General features: G+C 39.5%; 1 protein-coding gene across 1 annotated transcript in view; it reads right to left on the reverse strand.

Moving 5' to 3' along the window:
- Positions 1 to 5528, reverse strand: part of PDE4C (phosphodiesterase 4C) — a 96038-nt gene extending 90510 nt beyond the window's left edge. Inside the window, exon 1 of the mRNA XM_053463921.1 lies at positions 5335 to 5528. Coding sequence (XP_053319896.1) covers positions 5335 to 5381 — 47 coding nt within the window. The 5' untranslated portion in view covers positions 5382 to 5528. The remainder of the gene's footprint in view (positions 1 to 5334) is intronic.
- Between the last annotated feature and the right edge of the window lie 10106 nt (positions 5529 to 15634).

A 15634-nucleotide genomic window follows, 5' to 3' on the forward strand; every position in this document is an offset into this window, starting at 1 on the left:
TTTTGTGGACAAAGATTGGATATAAAATTGTAATGTTATATAAGATTGCATTCCTTCTTAAATTTGCATGCAGAACTAAATGTGTATGTGGTGGTTTACTGCAAGCCCAGGACTCTCTGGCAATGAGAGTAATAACTCTGACTATGACTCGTAAAAATTAGCATTTTCCTATCAGTTCTTTCTCCCACAAGAACGAAAGAATGAACAGTATCTTTTCTGTGGGTGCCTCAAGGTATGGACGTCACTCAGGAAAAAATAGAGTATGGGCATTAGGGCTGGGTCTTGCACACGTTGCAACTGAGGTCACCATAACTGCTCTGCCACTGATTATGACCTGGTTCTACCATTCAGAAATCAATATGGCCTCAAAATTACCCTTGGGTAACCTTTGTTCATACTTGCACAAGCTGGATAACAAAGCATTGTTGTTATAGCATTCAAACACTTTAATTAAGTAGTGTGCGATTGGAAAGGGAGATACACTGGGTTATGAAATGCTGCAGGCTATGTTCTGATGCCATCCAACAGAAGCGATACCATGTGGAAACAGAACACCACCATCAAGAGGACATTAGGGGCTACACAAGAATTAGAATGGCAGTAAAAAAAAACCCGAAACATTATATAAATTATAACAACTTACACTTATGTAAACACATTTAATAAATATGCATAGTTTCAGATATGGATTTAAAATATCATTACTATTTCACGTGTAAAATGAAGCATACCTAAATTGCTAAGATACATACATATACATGTAGTTCTCTATTTGTTTGAACAAAAAAAAACCAAACCGTTTAGCTAGCAACAAAACACAAGTGTGACCGTTGCTACAGGGGCATCATCATGTGAGTCCCAAATTAATAAGTTGGAAGTCACTGATGTGGGAGGACCAGGGTTCTGTTCATTCAGGGTGTTGTTGGTGTCAGGAACTGGGTCCATACAGACGACTGTAATGACCCAGAGCGCCCAAAGATGATGTTCAGGAGTTATTGCGCAGTAGCGGAGTAGGACAGGGCCTGGTGCAGGGCGACTGCACTCACAGGGTGGGCATCTAGGGTTGTGCAGCCACATACCAGCGCCCTGACAAAGCAGCTGATGTTAACTTGGAGATATCCTGCAGGCACCCTGGAGCAGGCATGAGACATAGGAGTAGAATCATGTGCAGGATGCTGCAGGCTGGGAGTGCGGAAGCTTAGCAGAGTAACAGGTGAAACATAGTGAGCAAGGGACAGGAAGACCAAGCAAGAAACATAACCGGGCAAGACATACATATTACAGGGCACAACAGGGAACAAGACAAGGAATACTCAAGATCCGACATGAACAGGACAAGACACCCCTCTGCCGGTGATACAGGACAGGACACCCCTCTACCGGGGATACAGGACACCCCTCTAAAACCTTTGCATGGTACTATATATTTTATATTTTATTTTCTTTAGCATGATAATAGATTGTAACTTTTTCGTGTACCCAAACTGCGTTACATTGCGTACTGTCACTTACACAGGCTGTCTATGCAATCTACAAGTATATGTATGCACAGGGCCGGCCCTACCATGGAGCAGAGTGGGGCAATTGTCCCAGGCGGCACTTTGGAAGAGAGAGGGCGCCGAGTGGTTTTCGCTTACCAAGTTTTCAGTACCCCTCTGCGCCCCTCTCCTCTGCGAGCCCTCTAGCTCGGTCTCGGTGCCAGCTTGTAATGCTGAGCGCCGGAAATGACGGAGACTCGCCGCAGGACTGCTGAAAAGTAAGTACAAAGGGGGGATGGGGGGGAGGGTAGAGTAAGGGTAGATAATAGGGAGGGAGAGGAAGGGTAGATAATGGGGGGGTAGAGGAAGGGTAGACAATGGGGGGGTAGAGGAAGGGTAGACAATGGGGGGGCAGAGGAAGGGTAGATAATGGGGGGGTGGCATTTTAAACTTCGCCCCAGGCGGCATTACGTCTTGGCCCTCTGTATGCACAACAATATCTATTGCATACATTTGCCATGAGGGTTGGGGATTTGTTACTTTTACTAAGAAAAATGGTACTTAAAGTATACTTTTGTATTTTTATCGTGTGATCAGGTGCATAGGCCGCCTTAAACTAGGTATCTATGAATAGCTTGAATTGTCATGAATAGAAAATATATTGTTTTCCTAGATAAAGTGTCAACTCTTTGGCTGTCACCAAAAAATGGCCTAGAACAATCTCTAACAAATGAATTAAAACATTTTCGAACTTTTGGGAACAATTAAGTAGTGGGGGGAAAAGCCATGTGGACCAGGGTTATTCATGAAACATAGTAATTGTCTGGTGGAAGTTTGTGTTTAGAGATCACTGATTAGTTTCTCTTTACTCTAGGTTTAGGAATTTAGTTCAAGTTGTATGGTGAGACCACTTCTACCAGTCTATCAGGATTAATATTGTCATTGGATACATTTCTATACTCTTGAGGAAAGTGTTTGTTGTTGTTTGAAATGTTCTTTCATCACTATGAGCTAGTGACGTAAAGGTTGCTACAGCAATGCAATCTGCTGTAGTATGCCAAAACACCACAGAAAACAGTGGTAAAAGGTGACTGCGCTTTTAAAAAGCAAATCTGATGAAAAACCAATCAAATCTATTATATTACAAATGCAAAGACATACACTTATGTTCAGCACTGCTTACAAAATTGATTTGATACGCGCATTTTCTCTATTTAAGTTTTTTATCACTACAAAACGCTTGATGGCCATCCAGTATGCTGCTAGAGAATGCATCCCCTCGTTTCTTCTTTAGTCTTTAATGAGATGACCATTTTTATATGACATATATAAAGCAGCTGTGTACAAACATTTGTGGGTGTTTTTTCCTAATTCTATATCACTAATATACTGGGGGTGATATTTAAGAAAGAAAAAAAATGCGAAATTTGTTATTTTTTATAAAGATGTTAACAAACCAATTAGGTGCCTCTGTTTGGTAGGGACAACACTTCTTTGTGCTACTTTTTCTTACTCTTTTGTAGGAATCTACGTGATATACCTTCACGATAATGCATAAAGTCACAACAGAAAATGTGTTCATAAATTAAATTAAGTAAATGAAACACATTTGTCTTCTAAATGCCTTGCTCAGTTAGATAAATAGCTATTTCCATCTCATTACAAATCTTAGTAAAGCTCCAGTAACAGTGTGACTCTTTGGCTGTTGGAAGTGTATTTTATAGCAGGACTAAGTCTATTCAGATATATTTCTTCTTTTAACAAGAAATCAAATTGAGAAGAAATATCATGTGTAGTTGAGTTGGGATTTTTTTCCCCATTGAAACTGTATGGAGGGATTCCAAAGATACCCCCATTCACTGGCCTGCTTTCACCTCCTCCAGTTTTTTTAGCTTGACTGAGATGTGTACAGCCAACAGTGGTGTGAAAAAAGGACCATTAAGAAAGTTGATGTACTGCATCTTGTCCTTCAGGCGGACAAACCCCAAGTCACCATCTCTATCAGAAACTGCTTTCTGACACCTAGGGTTTGGCAGAGGAGTTATGGGTTAATTAAAATTAGTGGTAAGTTGTGCGTTGTACACTGTGTCCAATGGGGGCCCCCAATGCAGCACAGCTAACCTCTAAAGCTTCACCCAGGCTGGGCATACCACCAAGAGCCTAAGAGCAGGGATATGACGTAATTTCCCGAAGCTCAGATGCAAGCATCGCATGAGGAATGCGAGGGAGCTTAAGAGCTGTCCTGAGTCAACAGAGGTAAAAAAATAATTTATTTTGTGATGAAAAAACCTATCCATTTTATGTTTTATGCAAACTTCCACGAAAGCATGTAGGCAACATTAAGCAAATTATTTTTTATTTATAACAACTGGTTGGAGCACATCATTTCCAAAAGTGGGAAGGTAGAGTTGAAGCGAGGTGCAATTGTTAGAGGGATATACCTCACTTTCCAATCAGTCATACAACCGGACCTAAAGAGAAATATCATGCACACTCAACATTGAATCCGCCAACGTCTCGGCCATGCAAGGCCTTTGTCAACCTCTTTTTAATTGTAATAGAGACATATGTGATGGCTATATCATTTCCAAATCTCATTTTTTTCTATTTCTTTTCAAAACGTGGAAATTATATAGCCATGACAGATATCTCTATTATTGTATAATGATCGTGTGTGAATTCTTATGCATTTTGTTAAAATTTGCCTGTAAATCTTGTTTCTGGCCTGACAAATACCTTGAATGGCTGAAACATCTGCAGAATAAATATTGTAACTACTTCACTTGTTTTAAAATTTTTGGTATGGAGTACTTGTTTTAAGGACGTCTCAATTTCCAATTGTTTTACATATTTATAAGAATAATAGCACATCCAAAACGAGCCAGAAAGTATCACTCTCCAAGCAACTGCCAGAACCAAACTTCTCCCATATGCAACCACAAAGTATCTGGGCACCAGCCTCTCACATGTCAAACAGAGGAACTGCTCACAGGCTATCACTTCTACCTTATCAGTACAAGGTCAGTAAGAGCAGATGAGTTGGGCAGAATAAAAGGTGAGAAGCACAGAGGAAACATGGTGATCTCTTTAGAATGAAAGAAAACATATTACATCTCCCTTCACATGAAACACATACATTTCAGAGGTACCAGCAAATAAAGTATTGTGCAGTTCTCCATTAGCATTACATATATTCCCACCTCCCTTTAAGTTAAGTGGACTGTAAGTTAACAGAACCAACTTTACTTCTGGTATTCTTTATTATTTGTCCAGTTATGTTCTCCATACCTCATGATTTGTGTTTCACAACTTACTAAGTGTAAGTTACATTATAGCAACAGGCCGACACTGTTTTAATGAAGTATCAGTACCAGGGATCATTGTCATTATGTCATGTGCTAAGGCATTACCTGAGGCAGTAGCACAGGTGTCAACAGACAGAAGGGTAACATTTAAGGGTTTCCTTTCCACAGATCCCAACTGAAGAAGTGAGAATAGGACATTGGGAATACCAATACACTGTATGGCATACTAGTAAAGGTTTTAGGGCTTGTTCAGGAACTGTAACATCCACAGGAAAAGGATGAGATTAAATACTTTGTTTTATATGGAACAAACTGCTATCCAGACCACAGTAAATTTAGTACTAACGTTTGCTAACGTTAAAGGGTTAACTCAAATAAGCCCAAATGAGAAATAATATTGGTAAAACGTATGGCAACACAGGAACTTTAACTATATGTACCGTAAAAAAAATTTCCTCATTTGAACCCGCAAAGCAATTTTTGGCCCAGGAAACGTCCTCTAAACGGCACACACAGTTCGTGGGTCCAGGATGTACTGCAATGCTACCTACCATATACAAGAATGTCTTCGGATGGGATAGCGTGTGTAGGAGAACATTGTGTGCAGTCCGGTTTAGGAGGCTGGAAACCGGAGCCAGGTGAGCAACACTCAGATGTGTTAGTGGTGATTGGTAGACTTCCACATTCTCGGTAATCCAAACAGGCAAATAACAACAAAAACGAATATCTTCTTGCGCACCATCACAAAAAACGCTATAGCAGATCACTAAAACGGGGAGTCACAACTGCACTCAGTCAGTCGAAAGTACAGTAACTCGTCAAGAAGTGTAGTAAAAAAATAAAAGCATTTGGAGGTATCTGTGTACAATGCATGCCCTGGCCCCATGTGAAGCAAGGCACGTGTCTTCTCTGAAACATGTGGGTTTTTAAAGTTCAAATGAAACACTCCTAAGGATCCTCTTCAGCATATGTGACTCCTTTCTCTCCATCAGCTGCTGTTTTGCATTCTAATTATTGTGAGTGGTACAATGCTCTTTGTGTGTAGACTGCAATCTGGGACTGTCTATATTCCTCCCCTCAATACACCCACTGGGTTAAGGCTAATTTACACACAGATTCCAGTCTGCCCTCCCCTTTACACATTCTCTCCCTCTTCCTGTGAATAGTGTCCTGCAAGATCAACCTGACACTAATGAAAAGAAAGTCATGCTTCCTTTCCTGGGGCATTTCAATTGTTGCTAAAAACAAGTTTTGACTGATCCCACCAAAAACAAACAGAACAAAACTGCAAAGGAATTCCACTTCTGCAGCATTTATGTAGCAATAATACAAAAACATATGTCTATAAATTGTAATTCAGAACTTTAAACAAGTTTTACCTTTTATTTTTTTAGTGCCAGTGGGTTCTGCAACACGTTACCAATTAAAATGTAGATGAAAGGATGATGCTTATATACTTAGGCAACTAGTGCTTTCGAAATAACTAAAATGTTTTTTTATCTAATGGGTAAAATTATTGGTATACTGTCCTACCAACAATGCTTATTGTGGACTGCACTCACTTCCACTATCACACAGTATATCAGTTTTGTGTTATCATCTCATTGTTCACAAAAAGCATCACTAGTGACAAGCTAGTATCCGAGCAATTAATTTGTGCATTTTTTTTTGCAAAAACGTCTTAAACTATATAAATATAATATGATGTGCCCTCTAACCATTTGGATTGTTTGCTATAACGTCTATGGTTTTATTTCTCTACATATCGCATTAATATTGCAGTAGTACATTTAATAAACCTATGGAATGGTGTTTACGTCTTTTATATGTATATTGAGGGAGTAAATCAAATTTGTGTTCTCGGGTTTTGCATGATTATTTCTCTCCATTATTATTCCTCTTTGGTGTAAATAGCTGGGATACCAGAGCACATGTGATGTCACATGGCTTCCCCAAGTTATGTGGCTAGCAATGCCAAGGATATGGAAACATCTCCAGTAAGTTTCAGCTAGAGGTATAGTGATACCCAGCAATACTATGCAGTGCCAAATAAATGCAAAATCATGTGTGCCTGCACACGAGGCAAGAAGGAAAAGCCAATAAACACTAGAGGAACAATCAAAACCTAATTTTTCCCATCTTACATTTTGATTTAACCCCCCCATTGCCCTGCAAACTTTGTCCTATATGCTCCTTATCACCACCTTTGTGTCTCATTGGTCCTGCCCTCTCTCAAATCTCTTATCTCTGTCCTGCATCCTGTCTCACCCCCTCCTCCCCACAAAATGAATCTGTATATTGAAGAACACTATGAGTCAGAAGCTTTAGTAAAAGCCATTCCCCAACAAGATCAAATGCTTTAAACTCTTCGGGAGTATAGATAAAGTAATCAAAGCAGTGTCCAAAAGGATACTAAACATTGTTAACCAACTATGGTTGAACTTAATGGTCCTTTAGATTGTAAACTCAAGTAGGGTCCCATCCAACCATTGTGTTTTCTTTAAACGCACAATTTTTATATGTTACGTTCATTGTATAGGACTTTGGATTATGATATTACCATATGAATAAATAAAACTACTTATTTGTAAATACAGTTTCCCATAACTTAACTGTTATGTTACAGTAAAGGCTCAGATGTGAACAACAAAATAGTTGTGTCTATATTTAAAGATGTGGAAACGGAATAGAAAAATCTAGAGTGCTATTCTTTTGTGTTACACAGAAAAGGCTGTTAACAAACCAGAAATGAAGTGCATAATTGTATCCATATTGGTAAGTATTTTGTGCCAAATACGCAATTTTATCTGGGGGCACGACTGCTTTTCTGGTAATTTTTTTAAAGTAGGTAGCATTTGTTTTACTGACAAGTTAAAGGCGTGTGAGCTGATAGCAACAGCTCACTTTATGAGCTAAAGTTGCGAATGTCTAATGTTCAACAAATGTGTGGTTAATGTAATGGGAACCAGGGTGTCAAGGGTTAAACCCTGGCCGACGCAGGCTTCTCCTTAATGAATCTGTATATTAAAAAACAAACCGAAACATAGTTAAGGGAGGTTCACAAGAAGAAAACACATGACTGTTATCCAATGCATAGCAAAAGAGAACATAAAACAAACAGATAAGGGTTTAGATTCCCTCTTTAAGTGGGGTGACTTTATGATGAAAATATCTCCAGAAGCTTTAGTGAGTGGGCAGTGGAAGGAAAGCAGAAACTGGCTGGGGGAAGCAGAGCTTCACCCAGAGACACCAGGTTAAACCAGGAGAGTTAGTAGGTATGATTATTAGAGAAGGGTGACCAATTAGAGATTGCTGAATGAAAGCAATTTAAGTTCCCCCAAGTGCAGTAACATCATACATGGTTGGAAGGCCAAATATGTTTTTTAGAGCAATGTATTGAAAGATTGCTCAATTCTGTCCCTGTGGTCACTGAGGCAGCTTTTTCAGGCCATAATGGAACATCCTAAAAGCAGGAAGGGGTCAGTTAACAGACTTAAGTGAGAGAACCAAATAATAAGTAATACATTTTAAATTAAAATATGTAAAAAATGCCAAAAAACCCCACAGATTTAACAAAGAAAAGGAAAGTCTTAGTTTGTCCTAATGAATATTGTTAATGTAAAAGCTGTGATGTTGACAGCACCCTTTTAAAGTTATTGTACCATATAAGACATGGTCGGGTGAGTGTGCATCACTTACAACAGGATGCATCCATAGAGGCCCCACTTTGCAACTTACAGGACTTAAAGGATCTGTTTCTAATGTCTTGGTGCCAGACATCACAGCACACCTTCAGAGTAGGGCTGCAACAACTAATCGAAAAAATCGATAATAATCAATAATGAAATTCATTGGCAATGATTTTCATTATAGATTATTATCGACTTTAAGATGAGGGTTTTTTTCAGAGCAAATAATTGTTAGTTGCAGCCCTATTTCAGATGACTAATGAAGTCCATGCGTCAACAAAGTCAGGGCTGTTTTGGTGGCAAAAGGGGGACCTGCACAATATTAGGCAAGTGGTCATAATGCTCAGTGTATAAATAAATGCACTAGTGACTAGACAGTTGAGCAGCGTGACACCAGGGAGTCAAGGAGTTACAGGACTGCAATAATCCAATTTAGCGAAGCCTAGAAATGTACCAAATACCCTTTATCATGCTTTTAAGCATTTAAACTGCCCCATTTTCTAACTCTGCTGGAGGGAGATAACTCGAGAGTCATTTATGGCTTTATTTCATACTTATCCCTGGACTTTACAGAGCGGGATCCTGATCTGTAATTTAAAGCAAATGTGAGCTCATGTCAACTCTGTTTTCACCTTAGCTGTTTTGTACCCTGTCTTCTATTTTACATATTGAAATCTCCTGTCCTCTTATTTGGCAACAATCCAATTATTTTCATTGCATACTTTTAATTCTATCAGCTATGTACTTGTGGATTAAACTGGGAAGAAGATAAGGCCACAATGAAATGCTGGCAAGTGGGCAATAGGCATACCTGGGAACTGACGGCAGCGGGAACCACCCCCATTTAAAGGTAAAATGGGCAGGGAGTAGGGCGTGACAAGACCACGCTCCCGCGACCCGGAGCAGATGGGCTACAGCAGCAGAAGACCGCACCGGGTGCCACTCCTGTCAGCTAAGAACAGGAAACCGAGGCTACAATTCGCACAGGCTCACCAAAATTGGAGAATAGAAGACTGGAAGAACGTTGCCTGGTCTGATGGGTCTAGATTCCAGCTCCGACATTCAGATGGCAGGGTCAGAATTTGGCATAAACAACATGAAAGCATGGATCCATCCTGCCTTGTATCAACTGTTTAGGCTGGTGTTGGTGGTGTAATGGCGTGGGGGACATTTTCTTGGCAGACTTTGGGCCCCTTAGTGCCAATTTAGCATAGGTTAAATGCGACAGCCTACCTGAGTGTTGTTGCTGAACATGTCCATCTCTTTATGACTGCGGTGTATCCATCTTCTGATGGCTACTTCCAGCAGGATAATGCACCATGTCACAACGCTCATCTCAAACTGGTTTCTTGAACATGACAATGAGTTCACTGTACTCCAATGTACCACATCTCAATCCAACAGAACACCTTTGGGATGTGGTGGAGAGATTTGCATCATGGATTTGCAGCTGACAATTCTGCGGCAACTGCGTAATGCCATCATGTCCTTATGGACCAACATATCTGAGGAATATTTCCAGCACCTTATAGAAAGTATGCCACGAAGAATAAAGGCAGTTCTGAAGGCAGAAGAGGGTCCAACCAATTACTAGCAAGGTGTGCCTAATAAAGTGGCCAGTGAATGTATTTAATATAACAAAAGATACAAATTCACATTCTGAAGCCTCTAGACACCTGGAGTTGTGTGTTAACATACACAATCCTTAAAGTGTACAGTGTGGCAATAGATGCTGCTACTACATCACTGTAAAATTGCAAGCCCATCAAGACTAGATTTGCATCTATTCTTCAAAGAAAGACAAATGCCTTCTAGCTGTCTTCATCAACAATTTGCTCTTATTGACATCTTTGTGTATGTCCTAGCTTGGCCTTTCTCGTAAAATGAATTAGTAAATGCAGATCTTCATCTGATTACTTTCCTCAGCACAGAGGAAAACTGCCCCTAACAAGAAGTGAGTTAACACTAACAAGAATCAAAGCTTCTTTTTGTTCTACATGTGACCCATCCAGACACTATTAATCACCCTGTGATAAAAAAACCCCATATCTATTAAGGGTTGTCCCTGGCGCACAATTGCCAGCTACCATTCGCCTTGCCCATATCACTCCCCTTGTTATTTCCTCTCTAAAAAAACGGAAGCATTGCAAAAAAGCAATTTGAAGGAAAAAAAGAAACACATGCAGGAATTGCAGTGTGTGTGTACCACTTATACATAAATCCAAATGCATTGGTGTTATCCAGAATGGCTGGCAAAGTTAAAAACAAATTGCGCAGTAAAGGTTCTCGGCAGTGTCTGTCTGTTAAGGAGACGTAGGTGTAAACGAACGCAGAACATTTTTTTTCTACAGGACTAGCACAAATTTCCACACTGAAATCAAACATGCTCTAGAAGACCTGAAAGTTTTACAACAGCAGTATTTCTGTTGTTTTGTCAATAGAAGGGTTTCTGCAGCAGCAGAACGTCTGATAATTACACACTTAGCTGACGTATATGTCAAAGCCTCTGGCTTCACCTTACCCATGAGAAATTCTTCAGAAGTTACAATTAGCTGCAGGCTGGATCCAGGCGAATTCCCCTCAGCCTCAAAAAGTTGAAAGGCATTAAAAACGCTGAACATATGACATTTTGTCTTTTAGAAATTCACAGGTCATGTAGAGGAAAAGACACGCGTATTGTGTCAAAAATGTAAATCTGTAAAACATCTTCTAAAATCTTTTAGTGATACAAATACATATTAATTTGTGGAAATGAATACAAGGCAGCAAATGTTTTTGAAAAAACAGCATAGAGCAAAATAGGCTCTCAGCAATAGGTAGTTGTGATTATCAATATAAATTAACATGGGAATGGATTCTGATTATTGTTTTATATGTGTGAACATATTGGAAAGTGGCCATGCGTAAAACCCTTTAAAAGAAGCCAGGTCTGTCTGACTTGAAAGCATTTTTTCACAGACAGAGCAGAAAGAAAGATTGGTCATTGCAAAACTTGTGCTGGAGTATAGGATGTTCCAACAACATTAAATGAGCATTAAGTTATTTACAAAGGGTTGATTTGGTGCTATTCACTAATGACTCAGAAGAGTCACAACTGAAATTGATAAGGACTGAACCTACAGCAACACAGTGAGGTCAGAAATTATCATGCTTGATTATCAAACACACACTATTACTCTAATACATTATCCTATGCATTAACAATTATCCAGCCAAAAGTATTACTTCTTGTTATTTAAGGAATATAACCTAAAGTTCATGTTTAATTCATACTTTGAAAGGTCTATTCATCCACTCCATTCCAGGGCAAAGTGGCCTTTCACCCTTCACACTTAATGCTGCCATGCTCAAATATACAATTTCTACTAAATTATGTTTGGAGTTGTATTTTAACAACTAATTAAGTTCTGGCCGATTATATGTCACAAAGCTGTGACATATATAAGACAGATATCACATGAAAAAAAAAAGTTATTTATATCTTGCTGAGAAATTCCACTTCACAAGCCAATGGATACTTCCTACAGCTCCAGAGAGAGTTGGGAAAAACAGATACCAGAGAAAAATGCTTGCTGTCTTCCTGCACATTTTAAGATAAGAGGTAATTCTCACAGGCAGATTATCATATCAGCACAGAGTAGAAGGGTCTGGTACTGTCTTGCAAATGCTACTTATGGCCTTCACAATACTTTTTAGAAAACAAACATAATTACTGTATAGTTAAACATAGAAAATTTTGATGAATGATAATAATCGCAACATAAAGCTAATTGAGGTCCCTGAAATAATGGAGAATGGCAATTCAACTGTTGCCAGAGTGAAACCATGTCCAATTGCCAGTTTACAAAACTTTCAGGTGTTCCTAATATTAATTTAGTATACAGCACAAGGATTAGCATAGTTCTGTGCAAGGTACCAACAATGGCCATTTTTCCAGGACACATATACCGGTATTTCATATGTTTCTGACCAGTGCATGCAAAGTGCTGCCATATGTGGGAAGTACAAACTCACAAAAGATAATCTGTTACACATGCCACATATTGCAGTGCCGTACTTTGCATATGCTGGGCAGCAACATGTGAAATGTATTTGCATCCTTCAAAAATAGTTGATATTGCAATCCTAATTGCAGGCTGTCCAGTGAGAATGGTGCTCCGTCATAGAAACCCTAGCGGAAGTGTCAGGTAGCAGTAGAGGTTGTCTAAGCGCATTGGACAGACATGCACCGGCTGCCCCCACTAGACACAGGGAGCCTGGAGCACGGGGGACAAGTCTGGGGATGCACTGGTAAAGTATATCTAGGGCAGAGTGGCATAAAGGGATTATAAGGCATATCGCTGGTGTAGAGTGGCATATAGAGGATATAAGGCATATCTGGGGGGCAGAGTGGCATATCTGGGAGGCAGAGTGGCATATAGAGGGGTATAAGGCATATCTGGGGGGGCAGAGTGGCATTTAGGGGGTATAAGGCATATTTGGGGACAGAGTGGCATATCAGGAAGGCAGAGTGGCATACAAAGAGGTATAAGGCATATCTGGGAGGCAAAGTGGCATATCAGGAAGGCAGAGTAGCAAGCTGAGGGGCAGATGTGCATAACTGGGGGCAGATGTTCATATGAAAAAATTGTTTACATGTGAATTAATATTTACTAGTAAAACTTTTTTTTCCTATAGATTAGGACTTATATTCAGGCTTTTTCCTAAAGTCATATCACAATTTTGGGGGGTCGTCTTAATAATCGAGCAAATACAGGTTTTTTATTAGCGAAACATAAATGAGAAAGTTTTGGGTTTTTTTTCTTTTCATTATTCCGTGGTTCTACATGGTACTACAAAGACAGTTGTGCTGTTCATTTCATGACCTCTCCAGCCTTGGATTTCACTTGAATCTAGGGCAGTAATGTGAGGGCAATAATGATTTGCACCATTTAACCATTTAAATAAGTGTTTATATTTAAGTATACGTTCATAACCGTTTATATAGATCTATATTTTTCAGAATTGGATTTTGTGTACCTGTGACAAGGAGAAAGCATGATCCTCTGGGCATAACATAGAAACATAGAAAGTGACGGCAGATAAGAACCAGTAGGCCCATCCAGTCTGCCCAACCTCTGAGTACTTTCCTTTAGTACTTGCCCTTATCCTATATCTAGCTTGGCCTCATGCCTATACCATGCTTGCTTAAATGCCTTTACTGTATTTACATCTACCACTTCTGCTGGAAGGCTATTCCATGCGTCCACTACCCTTTCCGTAAAGTAATATTTTCGGATGTTACCATTAAACCTTTGCCCCTCTAGCTTATGGCTATGTCCTCTTGTTGTGGTAGTATTTCTCCTTTTAAATAAACTATCTTCCTTTACCTTGTTGATTCCCTTTAAGTATTTAAATGTTTCTATCATATACCCGCTGTCATGTCTTTCTTCCAGGCTATATAGGTTAAGATCCTTTAACCTGTCCTGGTAAGGTTTATCTTGTAATCCATAAACCATTTTAGTAGCCCTTCTCTGAACTTTCTCCAACATATCTATATCCTTCTGGAGATACGGTCTCCAGTACTGTACACAATACTCCAAGTGAGGTCTCTCCAGTGATCTGTACAACGGCATGAGCACTTCTCTCTTTCTACTGCTAATACCTCTCGCTATACAACCAAGCATTCTGCTAGCATTGCCTGCTGCTCTACTGCATTGTCTACCTACCTTTAAATCCTCAGAAATAATTACCCCTAAATCCCTTTCCTCACACGTTGAGGTTAGGACAGTATCAAATATCCTATACTCTGCCCTTGGGTTTTTATGCCCCAGGTGCATTACTTTGTATTTATCCACATTAAATGCCAATTGCCACAGCTCTGACCATTTTTCCAGTTCACCTAGATCGTTTGCCTTTGGCTTGTTCCTCCAGGAACATCAACCCTGTTGCAAATTTTTGTGTCGTCAGCAAATAAACATACCTTTCAATCAAGACCATCCAAGTATAAGTACAGACCCCTGAGGGTCCAAGTACAGACCCCTGAGGTATCCCACTGGTAACAAGACCTTGTTCTGAATACGCCATTGACTACAACCCTCTGTTGTCTGTCACTCAGCCACTCCTTAATCCATTCAACAACATTGGGATCTAAACCCAGAGATTGCAGTTTATTTATAAGTCTTCTATGTGGGACAGTGTCAAAGGCCTTACTGAAATCCAGATACGCAATGTCTACTGCACCACCGCGATCAATTACTTTAGTCATCCAATCAAAAAAATCAATAAGATTCGTTTGGCATGATCTTCCTGAGGAAAACCCATGTTGTTTTTGATCTTGAAACCCATGTGACTTCAGATGTTCAACAATCCTTCCCTTTAACATTTTTTCCATTAATTTACCCACTCCAGATGTAAGACTAACTGGCCTGTAGTTGCCCGACTCCTCCCTACTGCCTGTTTTTTGAATGGGCACAACATTCGCTACTTTCCAACCCCCTGGGACGACTCCCGTTACCAATGATTCGTTAAATAAATCACTTAACGGTTTTGCTAGTACACCCCCAAGCTCTTTTAATAACTTTGGGTGTATCCCATCAGGCCCCATCGACTTATCTGTCTTTACCTTAGACAACTGAAGTAGAACCTCCGTCTCGATAAACTCGCATATTTCAAATGATTCAGTCTTTTTCCCAACTGAGGTCCCATTCCCTCATTTTCATTTGTAAAAACTGAACAGAAATATTCATTGAGGCAGTCAGCTAAACCTTTATCCTCTTCTACATACATTCCCTTTGTTTTTATTCTAACTAATCCTTGTTTAACTTTCCTTTTCTCATTTATATATCAAAAAATGTTTTATCTCCATTTTTTACTGACACTGCAATTCGCTCTTCTGCATGTGATTTCACAGATCTTATAACTTTGCCTCTTTCTGCCTAATTTTATAGATCTGTCTATCTTCCTCACTTTGGGTATTTTTGTATCTACTAAAGTCTAACTTCTTGTCTTTTACAATTTTGGCCACCTCCGCAGAGTACCACAGCGGTTTCTTTAATTTTTTTACTCTTACTGACCAGCCTAATACAATTTTCTGTTATCTTCAATAATACAGCTTCTACATAATCCCATTTCTCCTGAACGCCATTTAGATTGTCCCAGTCTGATAATGACTCCTCCATAC

This window comes from Spea bombifrons, chromosome 1 (genome assembly GCF_027358695.1).
Source record: "Spea bombifrons isolate aSpeBom1 chromosome 1, aSpeBom1.2.pri, whole genome shotgun sequence".
NCBI lineage: Eukaryota > Metazoa > Chordata > Amphibia > Anura > Pelobatidae > Spea > Spea bombifrons.